Source organism: Lingula anatina, chromosome 2 (genome assembly GCF_051362555.1).
Source record: "Lingula anatina isolate TDL-2025a chromosome 2, LinAna3.0, whole genome shotgun sequence".
Classification (NCBI taxonomy): Eukaryota; Metazoa; Brachiopoda; class Lingulata; order Lingulida; family Lingulidae; genus Lingula; species Lingula anatina.
Window position 1 is genome coordinate 6822871 of NC_141768.1, and position 26154 is coordinate 6849024.

The window sequence follows — 26154 nt, forward strand, 5'->3', positions numbered from 1 at the left end:
AATTAATAAGTGTACGGTTTAACTACACCTCTTTTTTACTTTTGTCCCACGTGTTCTCATAAAATATGACCCAGGTGCTATGCTATTGAGCCTTTTTAATGAAACTTCCGTGTGCATTTGGTGAACCACATAATTTCGAGTGCTCTTTATAAGACAAAATATTAGGACTCGTGCACTTACCACTCAACGTTCACTTTCTGCTTGGGAGTTCATACACCCTCCTGAAAGTCCATTGGAGTCCACCCTGGATTTGGGAGTCCACTAGAAACTAACTTGTAATATCACTAGGGTAACTATGCGGCAACGGTATAGGCCCCTCCTAATAGGCCTAGAGATGCCAGTAACAGATCTGTCTGAAACTCAGGATGAATTCACTCTGGGAAATTTTAAATGGAACTGAACCCAACATGTTTCATCTTCAGTGAGCTAGTCAGCATTACATGTCATACTTAATTGACTCTGTGCAGTGGTATTTATAAATTGTGCCATTATTATAGGCCTATGTGTCTCTTCATTATTGTATAAACCAGTAATAAATTTTGTGTTTGTTCACTGTTCTACTTAGTAGATCTACGACTGAAAAAAATCTATATTTAACACTCGTTCTCAATATATAGGCCCAATAGAAGGAAACAGAAAAGTGAAAGTGAAGTTAGGCCCTACAGATATAGTCGTGAATTCTACTTTTTCTAAATCTCTGGTGATAAAAAGTGATAAATCTGGTTTCTTAAAAATAAATAACTGAACATTTTAAAATCCGTGCCTTGCTTGTACGGGGGTGGAGTAACGAAGGTTTACCCTATTAAGGCGAAATATTTAGCCTAACAAAAGTTTTAAAAACAACAATCTTTTTGGATAATATTGGCACGTTATTAATACTAACAAAAATTAGACTGTGATAAAGGGATATTACGAGATGCACGTTTATTTTTACTGACATTTTGTCCTCAACCTATTTTTTCACAATGCCTGGTAACAAATGTTTTGCAAATTACTTTCTTTGAGAATGCAGTTTTGCCGTGTTTCGCCTAAAACATTTGACTGTATCCTGTCACCATATTATCTTGCTGATAACAGATGAAATTCAATTGAGGATTGTAGTAATGGTTTAAGTATTACCTCAAACAACTAAAAACAATGACGTGCGCCAAAAGAAATACAGATTTTTTTTCATTTTTTAAAATCCTGCGACACCATGAAAGTAGCCACAAGCTATTAATTGAGGTGTTTGAAATAAACATTCAAGACATTTTCTGAAACATTAAATACCATACTCGCTTCCTGAGAAGTTGCAGATTCTTTACTGTAGTAAATATGAACAAGATCGACTGGGGAATGTGAGATGGCGCTAAGAGCGAAAGTAATGAAGGTTTAAAGTGAAGTTTTTTTTGTGTGAGAACAGATAAATCTAGGAATAATTATTTTTTAAAGTTTTAGACTGATGTTTAGTTAGTTCCACTTGGACAAAAGTTCTTCCACTCGCTTACTTTTAATGAAATTTTTAAAGAAATGTTAAATGGGATATATATTGAGAATGAGTGTAAACGTTAGGGCCTATTCGTAAGCACCGTGACCTCAATCACAAAGTTCAATAAAATTTAGGGGTTGCTTTCAAAATCTGTAAAATGGGCTTTTTACCATAAGATAAAACAATCAAGTGTCGGAAGTGTTATGTTGATTAGGCTGTAGTTTACAACGAACAAGTCAAAATGATGATTGTGTCGAACCTCTGTCACAATCATGAATGCGTGATCCGTTTATGAATGGGATTGTGTTTGTTGAGAACGTCATTCCGCGAAGCATGTGGGCAATCACGTGACCAGAAGTGACTGGAATCATAAACACAGGACGGGACGATGGATAATGGAGCCCAAACGAACAGATCCAGATGGCGAAAATTTTGTCGAAATGAGTTACTGCAACCGCTCCAACAGCGTTCAACCTGTACAGTAGATACGGTGAAGACACTTGACACCAGTTGATGTCTAGTTTTAGCATACTTTTTTGCGATTGACGAAATATGAAGCCAGATCAAGGTCAGTAATGGTAAAATTACCTTGTTTGGGTTCGGTCGACAAGGGGGTCATTGAGTAGACTGTTTTATGAAAACTTTGTTGAGATTAAAAGCATATTATACTTATTAAGTGTCTCTTTTTATCAAAAATATGTAAAAGATGGTTATTTATTGCAAGATATTTTGTTGTCGAGACATATTTTTAACCGAACTCGCCCAACGACGACCTTGTGTGCCACGAATAACATCGGGATAACAAGGGCAAAACAGTCTTGGTATGCCTTTTTTCCAAAGAATTCAACAACAGTCTTTTGTAATTGTGAAAATGAATCACTCTTTTTCAAGAATTTTGCTTCAAAGATACAGTATATGTTAAGGAATCGTTGATTGGAACTCGTAAATTACTGCATCCGTCAAACAGCCCCGCATCAGCTGATCGCGTTGATTATCCATGTCGGGGCACGTTAGCCGCTCGTTTGCTCAACGGTACAATGGATTTCGTACAGCTGTGGCCCCAATGCTGATGTAACTAAATGGCAACGTAGAAAAATTGATCAGGACAAGTAAGGGAAGCCAAGTAGAAGTCTCAGGCTATGAAATGAGTAACTTGTATTAGATTAATCAGTTTTACAGAGATGCTCAGAGGTTTGGAGGACTGGTTGTGCAGTATATGGTGGTTATTTTTCTTTCCGCTAGCCAACAAAAAGGGATTAATTCAACTAGAAATTAAACAATTCGCCCGTGCCTGTCCTGCCTTTGATCTGCTTTATCCAAATAAAGGCTAGCATGCTCACAAAGCTGGCTGTTTATTCCTGTATATTGGCAACATTGTGGATTTTTCAAGGGTGACGGGTTGGGGTGTAATGTAGCTGGATATTTATATTGTTTATATGTCGAAATTTGAGTACAGGTGTTGGTGTTTATTTTTTTCTGCTCTGGCCAGGTGATATGACTGGTTCATGTGAGACCATTAGTTATAAAAGCCTGAATCCATTACCTTTATGAAAATCATCACGGTAATACATTCTTGGTTATTTATGTTATACCAACACGGGGTACAGAATAGATAAAAGGATCATATATGATAGGGCTACTGCTGTGAAGATAGGTGGCTTTTCACCTGATATATCATCAGGTGAAATGGGAAAAGAGGTCTCGCCAGATGTTTTTCACCTTGAATATTCATTTGCATTCCATGCCCAGATAGAGTGATAACATTTAGCAAGCTGAGATAAATAGCAATGAAGACAGGAGTATTTCTGCCCCTAGACTGGAATTGTTTGCCCATACTTACTGATTCATGCACCCTTTTTAATGAATTTCTGATAGGCCCAAATCCTCTAGGCTTTTAGTTGATCTATAGCAATATTGATTATACATTCATGTTGTTTGGTACATGTATACTTCACCTTTATAAAATCTCTGTATTATTCAGATTCATGTTCTGGTAGCCATAACACAGTATCTTGAAGAAGCTGAAATATATGAATAAAAAATGAGTAGACACTCTCATGTCCACAGAAACTGGCTCTCATGTTTAAGACCCCATTCATCGATAAACCCCATCTTTGTCTCTCACTGAAAACATCAAGTAGCATGTACGGAAAAGCTGGTGATTATACAAGGACGTTGGAAATGATGAGGCGTGTCATTCGATTAAGCTGATTGCAGTCAGCGACAGTCCTGGCAGAGTTGGATTGATCTACATAGACCACTGGTGTCTATGGGAATGGAGTCTCAGAACAAACACAGTAATGCAATATGGAAACTGTGCAATTACATTAGGATTTTCACAATTCCTTTATGAAATAGGGTAATATCAAATTATGTTGGTTTTATATTAACATACATATGTGTTACTGATGTCCCCATGATACTTTTCATATGGATTATGCATAATTGGTTTATTTCTGGACAAATGAGACATTAAACTTCTATTTTGTAGCTTAAGTGTTTCTGTTATGGCTTGGGAGTGGATGATGAATCACAGCACGTTATTGGGAAATAGACAATTTTGTATCTAAATTGTCAATCTCCAAAATGACACCTAATGGTTGTTCTGTAGCTATCTATAAATAAAGTTATTTATACATGTCCAAGGCCTTGATCTCACTTGATGAGGTCATGATGACAACAAGGATATAAAGTTTATAAAGATTATTTAGTATACGCTTGAGAATAAATGTCTATATTATTATTTAATTTTCATCTTTTCATTTATTTACTGAATTTGAAATAATAACAGAGGTGATGTTGCTTAAGAATGAAGATTTCTGCTGACCTTAACTAGTTTATGTCAGATATGAAATAATAATAAAGACATTTTTATGTACAGACACAGATGTGTCTGTACATATAGCCATCATCTGCGTCTGTCGTCGCCGTCGCCGTCGTCGCCGTCGTCGCTGTCGTCGCCGTCGTCGCCGTCGCCGTGCACTTTTACCGATAACACGATAAGTGGAAAACCATTTTACCTTTTGACTTGAAACTTGCAGAACTGATGAATATTCATAATACGCAGGTCAAGTTCAAAAATCAGCATGATCGGGTCACTTTTAGGGAATTTATGCTGTTTTTTCACTTTTTTCAGCATATATGCAGCACCGATAACACGATAAGTGGAAAACCATTTTACCTTTTGACTTGAAACTTGCAGAACTGATGAATATTCATAATACGCAGGTCAAGTTCGAAAATCAGCATGATCGGGTCACTTTTAGGTAATTTATGCTGTTTTTTCACTTTTTTCAGCATATATGCAGCACCGATAACACGATAAGTGGAAAACCATTTTACCTTTTGACTTGAAACTTACAGAACTGATGAATATTCATAATACGCAGGTCAAGTTCGAAAATCAGCATGATCGGGTCACTTTTAGGGAATTTATGCTGTTTTTCACTTTTTTCAGCATATATGCAGCACCGATAACATGATAAGTGGAAAACCATTTTACCTTTTGACTTGAAACTTACAGAACTGATGAATATTCATAATACGCAGGTCAAGTTCGAAAATCAGCATGATCGGGTCACTTTTAGGTAATTTATGCTGTTTTTTCACTTTTTTCAGCATATATGCAGCACCGATAATACGATAAGTGGAAAACCATTTTACCTTTTGACTTGAAACTTACAGAACTGATGAATATTCATAATACGCAGGTCAAGTTCGAAAATCAGCATGATTGGGCTATTTTGAGGGAATTTATGCTGTTTTTTCACTATTTTCAATATAAATGCAACACTGATAACACAATATAAGAAAAACGGATTGGCCAATTGTAATTATACTCACAGGAGTGGTCAATCTTACTAAAACGCAGGTTGACTTCGAAAATCAGCATAATCGGGCCATTATTTTAGAAGTTATACTGTTTTTTTCACATTTCCTCAGATTCAATTCTTTAGCATGTTAACAGTCTCATTATTTAACTAATAAGATGCCTAAAAGTGTTTGTTTGATATTTCCTGCATCTTTACAACATTGTTAGTTGATTATGTAAAAAACATGGTAAACTTGTTATCATGTATTGTGTAATAAATTGTCAAAAATGGAAATAAACTCATATCATTGCAGTTTGTCAGATTCAATCATCCACTATGTTCAGAATCTCAGAATGGAGGAAATTGGACATTTAACACTGTTCTATTGATACTTTTCCCATCTCATCAATTTTATTAGTTGGTCATATAAAAATGGCAGTAAAATGTTTATTTTGTTTTATGTTAAAAATGGAAATAAACCCATTTCAGAACAGTGCTGTCTTGTTTACATTTTGGCATTTTCAAGGCGTGACTTTGAAGTTCCATGGGCCTGAAGACCTTTGCTAGTCACATTTTCTGAATATCTGTGATACAAATATTTTATAATTAAAAATTGATGGTCATTAAGCTGTTAAACATTATGTAATATTGCATCAAAATTTGAAGAAACCCCTATTTTGGGCACTGCTTCCATGATGACCATTTAAGGAAAATCATGTCACTTGCTGTTCTCAAACTTACAGGAAAGAAACATGGGACTAAAATACAGCTTCAGTAGGCAATGCAGTCTGTTTGGTATTTTTATATTATTATTATTTTTTTTTTTTTTTTTTGGCAGTTAAACAGTTTTTTGTGAAAATTTAATTTTTCACATATTGGCATTTTCAAGGTGTGACTTTAAAGAGCTTAGATGAAATGTAGACCTGTAGTAGATGTGTCTTTAATCTTCCATGATCATGATCATATTACATTTAATTTGGGATACGGCACAGCACAAATCATAAAGGTCAGTGTAAAAATTTGAGGACAAAGGGTTTTCAAAAGATTAAAGAAACATCTACTACAGGTCTACATTTCATCTAAGCTCTTTAAAAGTCACACCTTGAAAATGCCAATATGTGAAATATTGCTTATCACATTTTCTGAATGTCCATGTTACTAATATTTTATTAATAACATTTGATTGTCATTATGCTGTTAAACATTATTTAAAGCAATAATAACTCTTCGTTTCGGCCAAAAAATGAATTTTCCTGGAGTAAACAACAATTTTCCCATACTTAGCAATGGTTAATGAATCCATTTTTACATTCAAAGTTAGTCCCTGGTTTTTTTCTAAAAAGTTTGGTTTTTTGTTAAAATCTCTTAAGAGATTTTAACAGAGTATAGACATCAATGGAGGTCACGTGGTCTAAAGACAAGTTCAGATATCAGAATAAAAGCTATAACTGCTGTTTTTGTGGTAAAACAGAATATATTATATTTCTACGAGTTATTCACAAGGTTTTTATTGTGAAATATAGATCTCATACGAAGAGTTATTATCCCTTTAATGTTGTATCAAAATTTGAAGAAACCCCTATTTTGGGCACTGCTCCTATGATGACCATTTAAGGGAAATCATGTCACTTACTGTTCTCAAACTTATAGGAAAGAAACATGGGACTAAAATACAGCTTCAATAGGCAACGCTGTCTGTTTGGTAAATTTTTCTGGCAATTTAACAGTTTTTTGTGAAAATTTAATTTTTCACTTATTTGCATCTTTATTTTCTGTTCTTTGTCTGTACATTTGACAGCTTTGCTGCCTTGTTGATTTTATTGCTAGGTCTGTCTCAGGATATGGAAGAAGAAGAAGAAGAGTTGGATCCATGGGAGTTGTTCTTAGAATTAGGAATGTTGATAATAGAAAGTCGTATGCCGGAGTTTTCTGCCAAGGGCCGAGTAGAGGGCCCCCATTGTCTACTTGTGACATCAAGGGGGACAAACCATGAGTGTGACAAGGGAAATAAACAGGTGGGGTTTTAACAATCCTTTTTCACTCAAATTTTTTTTGGGGTAAATAGAGCTTTGAAAGTGATACTTTGTTTCATTGACTAATATAGGAAACAATGTGTGCAATGGCAAAATTGACCAGTCTAATTACTTTATGTATACAAGTGACTTGATTCTGATAACTGAAACATGAAATCACAGTATTTTTTCCTTCTTGCCTCAAAATTGGCAGCAGAGCAGGTGGATATGTTAGCCAAGTAGTTGTTTTTAAACCAAGAAATACCCATTTTCCAGATGGTACCAGCAAGTCAACAATATTATTTCTACCTAGCGAGCAGGTGTGAATACAATGTGGGTTGTGTTGACAGTATCAGTTGCCCTTGAAGGTTCCTGACATCTTGTGTATTTTTTCTCCTTCAGTGTAATATGGTGTCTGAGTTGCGGGATCAGATGTTGATGCTGTGGAAGAACGGCATCCCGATGTGTATTGAGGTGTTGGTGTATCCAGACTGTCAGCATGTGGCTAAGCTATACGAAGCCCAACTTAGCCCAGCAGAGGGCACCTGTGTGATGCTAGAGGAATGGACCATACAGGTCTCTCCTAAGAGGTGAGGTTATGGGTCACTTTGTATAAAGTAAGAGGTCATTGCATATGGCCATAGGTCACTGTACATGAGATATGGTGTAAGACCCAAGCTAGCAAAGTAAAATTTTTGTCAAGTTCTTAAACTATTCTATTTTTGCTGAGTAAAGTATAAAAAAAGATGCAGTGTATTCACTATATTTACCATTTAAGTTTTATTTAGGTAAAATTTATGGTTTGGCTGAAATTATCAGGCTGTCTGTCTAATTTAGAAATAAATTTTATGCTACAAGCTCTTTACATGGTAGATTTGTGAATCAATAGTGATGTGTTAATGGCAATGTTAGGTCAGTTGTATAGATTGTGCTGTTTGCACAGGGTGTGTCCTTATGGCAGGGGTTGTCAAGTCTGTATTTTAAGGGGTTATTTTAAGGAATTATTTATTTATTTATTTATGGTTTACCTCTTCTGTTTGGGCTAATTTTAATTGACTTAGAGTTGTGTCTGACTTGCTGGACTTCTGTCAAGGCAATACAATAAAATCTGTGCATAAACACAGATTTTTACATCCACATTTGAAAGCAAATATTAATGTATTAATTTGAAAAGTAATGATTCACATATTAGCTATAACATTTTTGAAACTTGCATTGTGTTTAAACCAGGAGGTCATCTGAAGATTTATTTCAGAAAGTCACAATTTTGAATAACTAGTTTGACTTCTAAATGTCAGAAATCCTCATTGAAATTCCATGCACAATTGTAAAACTTGAACTCAATTTGAAAGCCACAGGAGAATAAATAACATTTCACTCATGTGTCTTGTAATCAGGAAAACAGCTGAAGGGACTTAGTCATACATGGATTTAGCATTGCTTGCATTTTAGAGATAAGCAAAACATGTACATGTTTCTAAGTGCTATCGAAAATTTTATTTTCCAATAATTACATTTTCTAAGAACTGTTTACTACAGACAGGAATGATCATATTAATATTCATCACACTTGTGCCTGCAGTACAACCGAGCAGTGCATGTAATCATGTCAGTGCCTACAAAACTTGCATGGATTTTGTTTTCATTAACTGCTTTTAGAAGCTTTGGGGTAAGTCATGCTCTTTGGGGATTCTTGATTACTATATACCTCTGTTAAGTTTCTTTTCAGCTCAAGGAAATGTACTTCTAAAGTTCTGTTTACAGGGTGAGGAACAATAAGAGGGCCAAAAGTAAAGTTTTTAAACTTTTCTACAAAACGTGTGAAACATGTCCAAGAACTTTTGTGTCAAAATTGCCTCTGATACTCTGGTGACTTTTTCTTGCAAAATACAGTTCCACAATCCTTGTCCTATCTTCCAACGAAAAATGCTTGTAGTGGTACATGTTGGTAGCAGATAAAACTTACTGGTCTGCTCTGTAACTCACCTGAAAAATAAAAGATAACTATTTCTCTAGGAAATCTGAGTCTTTATTTTTGTCCCTCTTATTGTTCCCAACCCTATATTTAATGGGACAGGGAGCTATCTAATATTGTTCAAGTGTTGAGGGGGGGGGGCCTTAGTCCTGTTACCAAATGGTTGCATTGATGGGTTTTCATATCTGTCTATATGATACAGCATTCCTTAGGATGTCGTGTAGTAACAAAATCTTCTGAAAGCTAAGATATAAATTCTCATACTTCATTCTGATGTCATTTTGGACTACGTGTCATCAATCAGGAGTCATTTTTCAACAATAGCATGTAAATGAGACCACAGGCACATTTCATGACATTTACCTGATAAATCCATACTGCTTTTCTCTTATTAACCTATGGTATTCAAGCTACACAAGCTCACTAATAAGTTCCCAGAAGGGGAAAAATGTATTGTGAAAAATTTCAAGGCAAGAACTGAAATGACTGAAAATCCACTCTTCTGATGGTAGTTTGAATCTAAATAAGATATGCTACACATAAATTAACATAATAGCACAGACTAAATGACACAATATATATGAAGTACAGGGAATGTAATTTCATCCTGTCTTGTGAATTGGCACCAGAACAATAGTTAGTATGGAGATTACAATCTTAAACTAGGGTGCACATGATTTCTCTGTATGCTGATGTCCATATCACATGTCACATATGCTTGACCCTTTGACCATTGCCAGGTAATCACAGGTACATGTAATATACACCTGTTAGAAGATAGTGGTACTAACAGGTGTGCAGAAAACTCTAAGAAAATTTTGTTTAATACACCTGAGAAAGCAACACGTGTAGAAGCACATGCCAAAAGAATGCCATGATGATCATGTGTGTAGTTGATGAATTGGTAAATTCATGCAATGAACATCTGCCAAAAAGATTATCATTTGCTGATATTACACATTACTATTACACTTTTATCTCTGTTAGTGAGGGGAGGGGGGTACACTTAAAATTACAACAATTTTTACACCAACTGTGATTAATATTATTATGTACAGGCGTACTTTAGCAAAGTAGAGTCTTACCAAAAGCTAAAGAGATTTCAAATATTTTTCCTTTTTTTTTAGGAATTTGCCCCAGCATATGTCACTTAAAATCTTTTCATCTGTAAGAGAAGAGTATACACATATGTTTATGATATGCAGAAAACTCACCTGCTGTGATGTTTTTTTTATGTGGAAGTCTTAAAAGGCCTGGCATTTTAAAAATGGGGCATGTGCTGTCATGTGTTATTGGCACATATTAAACATGATACACCTGATGGATGAAGTGTTGTCATATGGGTAATTTATACAGCTTTATGTTGCACAATGATGGCGGACAAGAGAGAGAGAAAGAGAATGTTGGGTTCCAGGGACATATTGCAGTGCTTGAGTGGGCAATGTTGGATAGTGGAGTAGTTAAGGATGTACACCATTGGATAATATGTCTGAAGCAATGTTGCATAATTTACCTGATAAAGACCTGGAAAATTCACAGGTTCAGCACATGCAAGTTTTTACACCTGAGCAGGATGGATGGGGGGATGCATAATCTGATAATGTTTTCACTGTTTTTATGATATGTTATGTAATACTCAAGGGCATAACATGGATAATTGCATGAAAAAGGCATATTTAACATTTTGTCATGTCAAGGACAGAGTCATTATATGGTTTCCTCACCACATATCAATCCTACAATTTAAAGCGTCACATAAACCAAATTACCTTTGTGACATGAAATGATTTTGACATGTATGTACGAGGGAGACATGAGTAGATCAATGAATTTGGATTTTCATTTTGCAAACATTCCTGGTACGCCATTTGATAAATTTAACAAGTACCTTTATGGGGATTCACAAAACATTTGCATTTTTAAAATAGAAAACTGATGCAGAACCCACCTTATGCCATGCTAATTATCAGTTTATTCAGTTACTTCAGATGTATATGTTAAAACCAAAAAACAAACGCTTAGGCACGGTCAGCTCACGACTCCTATCTTCCAATTCAGTAACGGTTAACATAAACTGATCCTGGCATAACCGAGCTATTTCGAACAATAAATATATATATTTAGAATTTATGATTATCATCATTCAGGGGTTAAAGTCCATTTCTCTTTGATAGTGGGGAGATTTTATAGCATGGCTTATGCAAGGTCAACTTTTGCCATGAATTTACCAACTAGGTTTTCTTTTACTTTTGAGCATTAAGATTGTGAATAATGCCCGAGGCTGAAAGCATCATTGTATGTGGCAAATAAAAATAATATCACATATTTATGGGGTTGCTTTTAACTTGGATATAGGTTTGTGATAAGTATTCAGGTATATAACAGGTGTGTATCTATTCTGACATCTTGTGTGTACATAGTTAATGAGATAAGTTGGAAGAAGAGGGGGGAACTGGCAAGGATTTCATGATTAGTAACATAAAGATGCACTTATATAAATTGGGGAGCCTTTCTTTATAAGTCACTTGATAAAGTTAGCTGCTGTAGGCAGCAACAGTCCTCTACTTTTCACCCAAGTTATGCAAGTCATTTTTTAGTGGTGGGGATGGCAGAGCTAGGGCAGGAGAAGGCTAGGAGTGCATTTGCTGCCAAAAAGTAGTGAGCCAATCTTAATCAAATAAACTGTAAATAGGGTTTTATCTGAAAAGGATTGGTACAACCTGGATGTAAACACACCAAGTTAAAAACAACCTCTTTTAAAATTATTTGCTTTTCCCAAAGTTAAGATTTCATGGGCGGAGTCAGAATTTCATTATGAAATTTTTACTCTGGGAGACAGATTTTCGTGGGAGTCATGTTACACCAGCACAGTGTATTAATACATTATGTACAGCCCAGGTCATATCTGAGAAGGGTCAGACCAACTTTTATGTAAACACACCAAATTTCAAACCAGCCTATTTGATTGATTTGCATAACCAGCATTCGAAACTAACATATGCAATTTATGACCAAACTATATAATTGTTGGAAGAGGTCAGTGCCAGTACATCTCTCTCCTTGTCCCAGCACACCTATGTTGACTTGATGTTTAATTAAGTCACCTTTCACCTGTGGCTCACCTAGTGACAAGGCAACATTGGTCTTACTTGTCTTTGTCTTACTTCTGTACCAGGTCAATAGGCTATGAGATATATATAGGGCCTGCAGCCTGTTCACAGCGTGTACAGTATGTTATTTGCGAGGTGAATTGGGGACAACATTGAGATCAGGTTTACAAAAGTAGACACATGCTGTAATATATCACTGCATAGAGCAGTATTAAATTTCAATTTATTTGTTGTCATTATTGACATGTTCTTGATTTAATGATTTTTTTATTTGTTCTTTTTAAAGATTCTGTTTTTTATATCTGTACCTAAGATACCTTACAGTTCCCCCAAATGATGTAGAGATGGTTCACAAAGAATTCCCTTATGACAAACAAAATATTTAAAATAAATTCACCATTTTGGCAAAAATGATAAAATTTGATAATGAAACAGAAATCGTCCAACTGTCTAAGAAGGATAATGAACCTTCCCATGGTTAAATTTCATTCACGTCAGTGATGATGGCATTAAGAGCAAGGCTGTGGTTGTTCTTGCTATCTAAGTGGTGATAATGCACATGTCATGCTAAGGTGATGATGATAATGTCACATAGAGATTTCTCACTTTTAAACCACAAAGGAAATGAATTTTAAATCCTGGCCGATCAGCTAAATATATATAGTATTAATTACTCAGCTGTCTTTTTTCTCCACTTTCTTGGAGGGTGAGAGCTAGTGGTGAATCAGTATGAATCATTGGATCCTTGTCTCTTCCTTTGTTGGCTTGTTATACAAAGAGATTTGATCTTTATTCTGAGTGAGAACTAAGGGTTTGGTAAGATTTATAGGGATTCTGTATATTTTCAAAGGAAGATGCTTGATTTTATCTTTTGTAAGAAGCCTACAGCAGTTGATAAGACATTGGAAGTTTGAAAGTCATTTGGTAAGGATTAGATTGAAATTGATAAAGTGAATAGATGGACATTATATTTAAGTGTTATTGGCATGACAGGACTCTCATATTGGACTTAACCCTCATGATTGATTACCCTGTGCTGATTTTAAGTGGACTAGAAAGGCTTCTGGCAGTAATAGTTTTAGATATATGCAGTATGTAAAACGCTATGTATTGAACACATCTATACTGAGTAAGAGTCATATACATCTGCGTGTTGTCACAAGCAGCCTTATTTTGTCTGTCTTTGTATGTGTGCATACTTGTGTCTGTCTGTCTGTCCGTCCGTCTGTCTGTCTGTGTCTCAGTGTCTGATGCATGCCTGTGTCTCTCTGCCTTTGTGTTTGTCTGTCTGTTTGTTAGTTAGTGTGAAAAAAATTGCCATAATATGCTGTGTTGTTATAGATTGATATTCTAAGAAGAAAAAAGTTAATATATTTTTTTCCTTACAGAATGCTGGACAGCCATTGTGGTTCGAGATCTTTGGTCCAAGCAACGCGTTCCCACCTCCATTTCTCCCAGCTTAGTGCTTGGCTCAATGTCAGTAGAGGAACACAGCCTGCTAATGTAGTGTACAGGTAGGTATTGGGGCTTTACTTTGAAGATAGGCTGAATCTTCTTGGTAAGACTCTTTCCTGTGGGCCATCTGCCATTCTCTCCACTGGGCAAGGCATACTGTTAACTTGGGGGGGGGGGGGGGGGTGTTAGGGAAATACCTTTAATGCTGATGGACTATAAAGAAGGACATACCTGGAAATTTGTACAAGAAACGCAGGCTGTAATCATATGGATAAGTGAGTAAGATATTGGTTTCATAGGGGAATGTCCTCCTGAGACTTAAGATTTTTACTCCTGGGGAAATATGCTCCTGTCTAAGATGCTGGGGAACTTTTTATCTCTATGCTATTTCTGTTGGCATAGTCTATAGACTAAAGTATGCAGTTTCTGCATTAGTGATGAAAGATACACAGTTGTCTTGCAGGACCCTATGATACATATGTGACCATAAATATAGATGTCTGCAAAAAGAAAATCTGTCTGGATGATTTTCAAATTAGATGTAAAACTTTATTTTGTATGTGATTATGACTCCTCTAAGAACCACATTCCCAGATAGTACTGGTATTTTCCCAACTAACACTCACCTTCACCTAGCCATTTTGTTATCTATTTATTATGCTTGGTATTTTGGGAAGTCTGTCTTAGGCACTACACCAGCCTGCCCAAACTGGAGATAAATTTTCCAGGTAACATCACATTTTATGTTAAACCTGATCTCCGATAGAAATTTTTGCCCTTGAAAATAATGTAGTTAGACAATAGCAGGCAGCAGCTAAATGGAGCAATCCAAGGTGAAAACAAATGATTACAATAAAACATGCCATTGGTTCCTCCAATTTTTATTTACCTTAAATGAGAACTTCAAATCAATCGCTGTTTCAGTTATAAGCTACACTTAGAACATTGCATTTGCTTTCAGTAATGAATGTGAAATTATCATCTTGAAGTGAGCAGCTGATAAAGAGGAGAAATTGATTGTATTCCCTGTTTTAGAATTCTTGTGGCACACCATACTGTAGGTACTGTCTTTGTTTAGACAACTTGTTGAATGTAGCTCATTTTATTTTAAAATCATTTCAGAATCCGTGCTCCTGGAGAAGCTGGTGGCAGCAAGTTCTCTCAGCCCCCTGATAGCCACACTTTCCCAGTGACCAGTATATCCAAGTCCAGTGTGTTAAAAGTGACAGTGGCCTCTTTACCCAGGAGCTCTCAAATCATCAGTGTGCCTTGCCTAGTGGAAGATTGTCCAGAACATGCAGGGAAAACGCACAAGATGCCTGTCAGTAGTCCAGTGAATGCAGGAGATTGTAGTTTTAAAAAGAAGTTGGTGGTCAGTAATTTTCCATCTGCTGCTGACAGAAACATTATGCCAGTGAGTAGCAGTGTAGGGGCCGCCACAGGGTATGGGGGCAGATCCAGCAAGACAACGGTCAGTAAAAGTCAAAAAGTGACTGAAGCTCAGGTCAGTGGACCTTGCAAAACACCCCTCAGTAACAGTCCAGTGGATGCAGCAGAGCTGAAATTGCATCTACTTGGGCAATCCAAACAATCTCAGCAGTCAGCTATGCAGCAAAAACAGCAGCAGCAACAACAACAGTGCAATTGCTTTGAGCAAAAACAGCTACAACAGCAACAACAGCAGTGCAATTACTGTGAAAAAATCGACCATAATGATGCAGACAAAACAATCTGTGAAAACTCTGGAGCAATTCCAAAGAGGAAACATGTCAACCACCAGAAGGTTACCTGCTCACAATACATGTCAAAGTCACCTGTTCAACCTCCAAACCATTTAGACTTGAGTTCCTCTAAGGAATACAGAAAGGAGAGGTCCTTAGTAAGCCCCAAGGTTCTTCTAACCAGTAATCTCCCTGGTCAGGGTTATTTCTCCACTGAGGGCTTCCAGTCAGGGAGCAATTCTCCAAGTCTTGAAGATCATTTTGATGTGGATCTTGATTATTATTTATCAGATTTGGCGTTGACTAAATCTTCAAGAGAAAAACAGGATCCCAACTCTCTAGGAAAGTTTGTGGATCCTTTCACCCACCAGCAGACTTTACCCGTTTCGATACAAACACAACTAGAGGTGGATGTAAAAGAAGTCAGTAGCTCTCTAAATGGTTTTCATACTATGAGTAAAAGCCTTGATAAAGACAGTGGACTAGAATCAAATGGAAACCAGTCAGATCTTTATGAAATTCAGAAAACGACTAACGGGAATTGTGAAAAAGAGGAAAAAGTTATCGATGATTTTGAAAGGATATGTGATAAAATTCAGGCTAAACTGTTTCTGTCTGACTTTGGATCTTTTGAGAAAGAAAATATCTCAAATAAGGAGCCAGAAAGGACAAGAAGGCAGTCAGAATCAGATACTTTTAATGACACCAGTGCAGAGGAGCTGAATTTCAAAAGTATATCGGAATTATCAAAGTCAAATAACCTTAGTAGCTCTTTGGAATTGAGTCATTGTCAGAGTAAAGGAGCATTAACACCTTCCACCCCATCAGAACAGAACAGTGCTCCACAACCTTCATCTAGGAATGGAGCAGAGGCTGATGACAGTGTTAAATTCTATATAGATGATAATGATGAATATTTAGACTCTTCCTCGTCTTCAAATAAACAGCAAGAAACTCCAGTAGTCCCACCCTCAAAGAAGACTAGCACATGCCGTAAGCTGACTCAGCAGTTTTCACCGTGCAATGCAAGGCGTCCATTCCCAAAGAGCCCCACTGATGCCCCCAGTGTGCCTGGATTTGGGGGGTTCAGTAAGAGCTGTCCTCTCATCAAAAGCTTGTTAAAGAAAGAACCCATGACAGCTCAGTCCCAGGGGAAGGAGGTAAGTTATTTTTGAAAACACATTAAATATAACATTATGATACATGCTGGTTGCTACATGATGGGATGATAATTGCAGAGAAACATTAATACACTTATACATTCAGAAACATTAATACATTTATACATTCATAAACATTTAAACATTTATACTCTGTACATTATGAGAAAGGGTGTATTTGTTGATAATTTTGATTTCTATTCATTCACATGTGAATTTAATTGTTTCTTTTTAGGAGGCAAAATCTACAAGCAAGCCAATCCCAACTCAAGAAGATAAAGAAAACTTTAAACGAAGTCTCAGCAGCTGTTCCTCTATGTTGTTCCATGCACAGACTGGATTACCAATGCAGTCCAGTCCTGTAAGTAAAATATGATCCACTGATTCAGTACATGATCAGAATTAAAAACTATATTTGTTTTGTCTTTGTGTTTTTAAAAGGTGAGGATTTGGGTATTCGGAGGAGGAGATGGTTATGAGAATGAGAGAGATGTGTGCAGTACAAGATAGATATGTAGAAGAGGGGGAAATATAATGAAGAAAAAGTTGTTGTTGTCTTTGAAAGCATATGTGACAAAATTCAAGTTAAACAGTTTCTTTCTAAAAAAAAAATCAAAAAAAGGACAAGATTAGTATTGATTAATTCTGCAACTTGTTACTATTTTTATGTACAGACACAGATGTGTCTGTACATATAGCCATCATCTGCGTCTGTCGTCGCCGTCGCCGTCGTCGCTGTCGCCGTCGTCGCCGTCGCCGTGCACTTTAACCGATAACACGATAAGTGGAAAACCATTTTACCTTTTGACTTGAAACTTGCAGAACTGATGAATATTCATAATACGCAGGTCAAGTTCGAAAATCAGCATGATTGGGTCATTTTTAGGGAATTTATGCTGTTTTTTCACTTTTTTCAGCATATATGCAGCACCGATAACATGATAAGTGGAAAACCATTTTACCTTTTGGCTTGAAACTTACAGAACTGATGAATATTCATAATACGCAGGTCAAGTTTGAAAATCGGCATGATTGGGTTATTTTTAGGGAATTTATGCTAATTTTTCACTTTTTTCAGCATATATGCAGCACCGATAACACGATAAGTGGAAAACCAATTAACCTTTTGGCTTGAAACTTGCAGAACTGATGAATATTCATAATAGGCAGGTCAAGTTCGAAAATCAGCATGATTGGATCATTGTTAGGGAATTTATGCTGTTTTTTCACTTTTTTCAGCATATATGCAGCACTGATAACACAATAAGTGGAAAACTGTTTTTTCTTTTGGCTTGAAACTTACAGAACTAATGAATATTCATAATACACAGGTCAAGTTTGAAAATCAACAAGATTGGGCAATTTTTATGGAAGTTATCCTGTTTTTTTTTTTTTTTTTTCAATTTTTTCAGCACTTTTGTAACACCGATAACTTGATAAGTGTAAAAATGTTTTTCCTTTTGGATTGAAATTTACAGAACTGGTGAATATTTATAATACGCAGGTCAAGTTTGAAAATTGGCATGATTGGACTATTTTAACAAAAGTAATGCTGTTTTTTTCCTTTATTCAGCATACATGCAACACTGATAACGCATTTTAAGGAAAACCAATCAGCCTTTTATCTTGCAACTCACAGGAGTGATCAATCTGACCAGTATACAGATCAAGTTTGAAAATAAGCTTGATCAGTTAAGTTTTGATGAAGTTATTAGCCTTTTTGTATATAAGTGGTTTTTCTTCAGATTTAATTCTTAAGCATGTTAACAGTCTCATTACAGAACTAATTGGATATGTAAAAGTGTTGTTTTAACATTTTCTGCTTCTTAACAATATTGTTAGTTGATTATATAAAAATGACGGTAAACCTATTATAGTGCATTGTGTAATAAAGTATCAAAAATGGAAAGGAACTCATCATTGCAGTTTGTCAGATTCAATCATTCACTATGTTCAGAATCTCCAAATGGAGCAAATTGGACATTATAAATTGTTCTATTTATATTTTTCCTATGTCAACAATTTTCCTAGTTGATCATATAAAAATGACAGTAAATTGATTATTGTTTTATGTAAAAAAGGTGTTGAAAATGGAAAGAAAATCATTTCAGTACAGTTATCTCTTGTTAACATTTTGGCATTTTGAAAGTGTGACTCTGAACTTCCATGTCCTTGGAGACCTTTCCGTATCACATTTTCTGAATATCCATGATACTTTTATTTTTTTTTTATAAAAAAATTGATGGTTTATTGCTGGTAAGTATTATGTTATATTGCATGAAAGTTGAAGAAAACCCTACTTTGTACACTGCTGCCAGGATAGCGATTAAGGGAAAACCATGTTACTTATGATAATCAACCTTACTGAAAAGACTGAAGTGCAGCTTGTGTTGGAAAACCATTGTAATTGTTTTCTGTTTTGAAAGCAATGCAGTAGAGTGCTATTTGGTGCAATAAATGTATATGGATAGTAGGCAGTTAATTCAGGGTTGTAAAGTAATTTGCTTAATTGATTTTCAAGTTATTTCAGGGTTATAAAATAATTTGCTTAATTGATTTTCAAGTGGCCATTAAATGAGATTACATAAACACACATTGAGATTTCATTGTAAAGTCCCATAGGTTTAGCTCTCTTAACTGTGTCACATAATTAGGAATCGATTATTATTATGCAGGTAAATGTTATTTAATATTGAAAATAAGTTTACAAAAGAAAAATTTTGTGTAACGCTTACATTAATGTTAAGATGAATAACAGTGCCTTATTATTCTCAAACTCAATAGGGTTATTCATATCATGTTAGTAATTGTACAGCTAGATTAAAAGTTTGAATAGCAGCTTTATTGGTATTTTTTGTTGTTTTATTTTACATTTTCTTTTAATTTTTTTTTCAAACACTAGCATCTTCAAGATGACACTTTCAACTGTCATCCACCAGAAGCGCTGTGTATTTTGTTTTTCCACATTAGCAGTTGTGTTGGTTTTTATGTCTTTAAACATTGTGTAATATTATTTTATGCACTGTCATCATTTTTCACATATAGGGATTTTCATTATGTGAATTTGAAGTCTCACATATGGTCCTGAAACTGAATCTTATTGACCATGTTATTCTGTTGTATATATTTTTGAAATTTTTATCTTTTACCTACTGGCATTTTCAGTGTGGGACTTATAACTCCCAAGGGTATGTAACAGTTCACTTTTATTGATACTACCTGTTGTGCAATATTTGCAACTTGACTTTACAGTTAAAGGGATAATAACTGTTCTTTTTTGGCAAATAATTTTTTTTCTAAAAAGTTTTTTTTGTTAAAATCTCTTAAGAAATTATTACAAAGTATAGCCACCTATGGAGGTCACATGGTCTGATGACAAGTTCAGATATCAGAATAATAGCTATGACTGCCCTTTTTGTGGTAAAACAAAATATATTATATTTCTGTGACTTGTTTACACTGTTTAAACTGAAGTTGGATGATTCATATCATGGTTATGCAGCTAGACTGAATTGAGCTTTAGTGGAATATTTTTGTAATTTTTTCTTTAATTTTTAATTTTTCAAACTGGCATTTTCAAGATGTGACTTATCACTCCCATCCACCAGGAGCCCTGTACTGTAACTTTGTAACACTTTCTGTATTTTTTTAACTTACAAGTATGATTATATATATATATATATATATATATATATATATATATATATATATATATATATATATATATATATATATATATATATATATATATTTTTTTTTTTTTTTTTTTAAATTGAGTTTAAGCAATGAGTTTAAGAAATTTTCACTTTATCTCATTCTGGCATTTCCAAAGTTTAACTCTTATCAGCCTCAAGCCTTAGGGACTATTTCCACACCCTATCACGCTAACTGTGGATCGATGTATCTCCAAGGGAATTCTCGCTAAATTGCAATCAATGTAAGTGGCTTAGCTGTCTGTCACGCCTACTGAAACTGGCATGCCAGAATCCTAAGCCGCTTAAACTGAAAGCAATTTAGTGAGAAACCCCTTGGAGTTGGATTGATCCTGTTAGATTGATCTAGGTATGGGAACTCAGTCTAATGCTTGTTACACATTTTACTTTCATCCTAATTCAATGTTATGCAGAATTAGAATTTGATGTTGGCTATGCAGTTACAGTAAGCATAATACATTAATGCATCAAAATTGACAGTATCCTATTTCCTGCGCTTTTTTTCTGTTTTTTGTCTGTACATTTGACAGCTTTGCTGCCTTGTTCTGTATTTATATTTAAAAGTGGCATTCATTTTTGATGCTGTACTTTTGTGTTGCCATATTTTAAAGTATGCTGTTTCCATATTTGCTTCATTTAATATATTTTTGAATATTTAAAAAAAATATTGGGATTCGGTCTTTCTGAAAAATTCTGTTTTTGATAAGATTTGGGTTTGATTGTCGAAATAGTAAATGTGGAATTTGATATTTCAGGCTCCACAGAAGAGACGAACATTTAGCAGTTTTGATTTTGACTACTCCCTCACAAATATAAAGGCAATCAAAAGGTAAAAGCAAGAATTAATCTAGAGTTATGTAACCTCAAGACTAAAGTTGCCAATCATACATTCCTACATTTGGAAGAGTGGTCTTTCAGAAGATAATCTTCCTAGTCAAGTACTGATGATTCAAAGGTTTTATTTTTTGGATCACTGGCTGTTGAAGAATTAAAGAAGTTGATATGCATCTAATAAAAGTAACAGTATGTGGTAAAATCTCTTCAGAATAGCTTTTGTTCCCATGGAGCCACATTTGTAATGATCTAAATTTTATGTAAGGAGACACAACATGTTCCAAATAGGTTTCAAATGTGTCTTAAGTTTCAAAATAAATTAAATATGCAACAACTGGAAAAAGATCAATATTTTGAGTGTGTCACATATTTTGTCTCCGTTTTGAATTATTCAAATTTCAAATTTATGAATTCTATATGTATTGCAACAGCTTTGTGCCCAAACGTTGTGTCTGTAGCACAAAATGCCAAACAAAATGTTATACCTTTTTTCTGACAAATATTTTCTCAGCCAGTTTCACTTTATAATAATGTTTGTGTTCCAGTGCCTTGTCCATGTCAACACTGAGCAGCTCTGGGGAGGAGGGGAAAGAGCTATCTGACCAAGAGAAGAGAATACTCAGCACAAGTGCACCTGCCTCAACCAACAGTAACAGTTTACTGGGAAACTTTGAGGTGCTGGTTCTTGAATTGTTATTTAATCTCTCATTTCACAAACTATAGCAATATTTTTTTACACATGGTATGGAAGTTGTACATTTTTATGCAGTTTGTACAATAATTTTATTTCATGTATTATAATTTCATAAATTGTTTGGAAATGGTAGCTTGTCCCAACAGAAATTCATAGATGTTACAGAAAACTCAGGTTTTTGATCATTTGAATAATCCAGCTGTGGATTAAGTTTAAAGATTAAAAAAATTGCTCATATTGATTGAAATTGAAGCTTTGATCGATCTTTTATTTGTATATTTTCAATTTTATCCAAATGTTAGTAACTCTAATATCTGGTTTTAGGAATCTCTACTAAATGGTCGCATCATGCCAGCAGGGACAGTTGCAGGCTTCACTGCCGAAATTGGTGCCAGCGGTTCCTTCTGCCCAAAACACATCTCCCTGCCTGTGACAGCTTTCTTCTTCAACAACCTGTCTGATGACAATGCACCATCACCTTACCTGGTGAGAATAGGTTTATAGATACCATCCTACATGTAGTTAACATGCTAATATGTGCAATTTTTTAATCCATTTCTAGACTAAGGATGTGTTCACAATGAAAAAATGTACAAGGTAAATCGATCCACTCAAACGGCACACAAAAGTTCAGTTAATCTAATTGCTTTCAGCGAGAGTCTACAGGGAGTTGAGTCGATCTACTTAGTACAATAGTTTCATTATGAAGGTAGCCTTGTAATGCCAGTTACTAGCTGATTACTATTGGTTGTGTCGTCACTCAGGTGAACACTCAATGACCATCTTAATTCTTCATAAAGAGGAAGCAATGTTGCCATTGCTTTAGTGATCATCTGTTGACAGACATAATAAATCTGGATGTGGATTTTAAAGATTTCTTAATATATCTGAGTATAGTTTGCATCACAGAGACAAGTCAAACAGTTAGACCCATTCTGCTGCTTGGCAAATTTAGAAAGGTATAAAGTGGCCTATATGTTACTTAAATGTTTATGCAAACATATTTTGCTTTAACACAAATAATTACCACCATCCTGCTCTTTGGCTAAAAAAATTATCTTTAACTATATCAACAATAGATTGACAAATGGCCAGATATTTTCACTGCCTTTAGGCAGATATTTTTTAGACCATTTAAAAAAAATAATTATGGAAATTTTCAGGTGGAGAGTTGGTTAAAATTGGTAATTGGAAAAGACCTGTGATCATTTTATGTTGTAATTTAAACATTCCTGTGTGTTTCACTTTTTCAGGGTCATGTTAACCTTGAGAGTGCTAACCTTAAGAGGGGATACCATGTGCCAAAGAAGGGGACTGTTCAAGTGGTAGGTGCTCCCTCGAAACTTTAAAAAATATAAAATTATGCATCTATGGCTTTGAATGGAATGGAATGTAAATGATTGCCTCATGTAGTGCATGCACATACTGCCATTATCTCCATTTGTCTTTGTCACTGGGCTGGGAGATGTGAACATATGTTTTTACTACTAAAACTAGTTAATAACTCTTCTAAGTTTCAAAGAAGTGGCCACCCGGTTCATAGATTAAAAGATACAGGATTTCATAATAATGGCAGATATTTTTCTCTTCAGACTCTGTTCAATCCCAACAAGACAGTGGTGAAGATGTTTGTGGTGATGTATGACCTGAGTGACATGCCTCCTAACTGCCAAACCTTCATACGCCAGAGAACACTCTACATGCCAGTGTCTGGGTCAGCAGAGGACCAGTGCTTCCTCAGATACCTGATCCATCTCAGGTAACAATTGAACAGAAAAATTATATTTGTGACAGTGCCACTTGTGGGTTTTCAAAAAATTATGATAACAATTGGAATGTTGAGTTGAACTTTAAGTAGGATTCTGCCTGGTTGTATTTTGACTGGGAACATGATGGGCTTCTTTGATTTTCTGCAATAATGGTGTAATGATATTTATCCAGGCAATTGAGATGTGTACTATATATACTTATACTTATACGGATACATGTAAATTAGTAATTATGCATTTCACAGTATCATTGAAGTGATTTAGAAGAGGTTTGTCAGGCTGGTACAACTAGTCCATGAAAACTTCTTTTAAGCAGAAGCAGATTTGGAATCTTAAGTTTTACATTGTGTGTATATATAACTTCTTGTTAGCTAAAAATAATTATTTCAAATGTTATAGTCATTTTCAAGCTTTATCCATTAAAGAAAACATGGGGGTTTTGTGAAAAAGGCATTTATGATTGTGATTTGCCCCCCTCCTCCGTGTCCTCCCCCCCCCCCCCTCCCCACCCTAAAAAAAAAAAATGATGGTGAGGAGTGATAATGAGTTCTTGTTTGATTCCAGGTTTGCCTCTTCCAAGTCCGGGAAGGTGTATCTTCACACAGACATCAGACTGATCTTTGCCAGAGACAAGTTTGAATTTGATCCCAGGGTGGCCAGTTATGAACTGAGATCTTTCACTGAAGTGCCCTCTAACCCAACATACTCTCCCAAGAGATGATGACACCTCCTTTTAGACATTTACAACAAATATTTAATTGATAAATTATTTAAAAAATCCCAGCAGAAAAAAACAACATCTCATGCTTGGTATATTTTGGAAAGAAGACAATTACAACTCTGACCAGAACATTCTTACACATGCGACATGTAATATAATGTATATTTTTGGAAAAGAACAAGTGCTTTTCAGCCCATACTGTGTAGAAAATTCATGTGGAGTAACACTGGGGATATAAACAGAAGTTACAATACCACACTTGGGGAAAGCACTTAGCAACAACTGTTTTAAGTGCAACAGTCTAAAGAAGGATATGTCTTCTTCTTGTTCAAGGAAAACCACGAAGTTATATCCAAAAAAACTGTATAGTCTGTGACAAAATTGTTGAGCCCATAAACAAAATATATGTTATGGAAATGAAACTTAGCAACAACTTTATTAAGTGCAGTAGTCTTTGGATTAATATGTCCTCTGAGGTAGAAAAAAACCATCGAGTTGTGTCAACAAAATGTATATTACATGTGACAAAACGTGGTAATGTGAAGGCCATTGAGGCAGAATTTCTCAAAGCCAGCAACTGGAGATTATTGTTGGGCCTATTTAAACTTGAAATTCAACAGTGCCCAGGATGTTCGTGGTTATTAATGAAGTTGTGTTAGGTTTAAGGTTTGATAAAGGCATGTGTCTACAGAGACTAATTAATTTATTAAATATGATGCACTGGTGAAGGGGAGAGTTTGATGTTGTCACTTTGGGAAAGGTTTTACTGCATTTCTGCCGTGAAAATCTTACTGGTGGTTTGTGTGGTGTTTTAATTTCTGCCTTCTAATCTTGTACCTTGGGCGTTTTATCAGAATTGCTTCAACTTAGTAACTTAAAACAGGAATGTGCTTCCTGTCATGTGCATGTAATATCACTCATACCTGCATTTTCATTCTTGTATTGAACTTCATGTTCAGGGATAGATTTGTATCTATTGTTAATCTTATTTCATACAACCCTTTTAACGAGTTCATATATCATCTTCCATCATGGGTTTTTCTTTTCCATATTTATTTTGTTTGTAGTGGAATTCACTATGGTTTGGGTATTAGTTAAAAGTTGGGACGAATGCTCACTAAGAGTGAACAGCTAGAATTTCGTATGGTGTGGTTTGTATGCAAGACGTTGATTTGATTATTGGAAATTAATTTTGCTTCTAGAGAATGGGTTTGGTGAGGCGATTTTTGTGACTGTGAAATGTAAAGGGTTAAGTCGTTTGAACTGCTGTAATTCTGATATTGATTTAAAAGAAAGAATCGTAACCAAGTCTGTTGGAAAGATGGTTTGTGAAAATATATTAGGGAAGAACTGACGTGCTTTTAGTGTTTCTGAAGTTGTTTTCAAACAAGCGTGTTATATGATCGCCTAATGATGGTAGTGACATTTAAAAGGAATTAACATTTGTATGAACTGAATCATCACCTGGTGCTCTAAAATTACCAATATATAAATCAATTACTGTCGTGATTCTTCTGAGGTTTTTGCCTTTTCGGTTAAACGGTGGCAACGTGATAGTTGGCTCAAAAAGTTTGGCGTGTAGAAGATGATCTTTTAATTTATTATTCTTCAACTTAAGAATCGCTGTATCTTAAATTATTTATTATTACTCTCTCAATATAGTAAAATCCATTATATAGTGAGAATAAAATTACTGGTATAAACTGAAAA

General features: G+C 35.2%; 1 protein-coding gene across 1 annotated transcript; it reads left to right on the forward strand.

Annotated features, from left to right (window-relative positions):
- Positions 1-1817: 1817 nt before the first annotated feature.
- LOC106164972 (atos homolog protein A-like) lies at positions 1818-26154 on the forward strand. The gene is made up of 12 exons (XM_087005194.1): positions 1818-2036; positions 7108-7295; positions 7695-7882; positions 13766-13891; positions 14955-16713; positions 16949-17074; positions 21182-21255; positions 21806-21935; positions 22279-22440; positions 23208-23279; positions 23547-23713; positions 24288-26154. The coding sequence occupies exons 1-12, from the start codon at positions 2021-2023 to the stop codon at positions 24442-24444; spliced, it is 3165 nt and encodes a 1054-aa protein (XP_086861320.1). The 5' UTR covers positions 1818-2020; the 3' UTR covers positions 24445-26154.

What these genes read in the sequence shown, in the direction of transcription:
- LOC106164972 (XM_087005194.1), top strand. An exon ending in ATACAGGTCTCTCCTAAGAG is followed by an intron (nt 7,883 to 13,765) that starts GTGAGGTTATGG and finishes TTTTCCTTACAG; the next exon opens with AATGCTGGACAGCCATTGTG. An exon ending in AATATAAAGGCAATCAAAAG is followed by an intron (nt 21,256 to 21,805) that starts GTAAAAGCAAGA and finishes TTTGTGTTCCAG; the next exon opens with TGCCTTGTCCATGTCAACAC.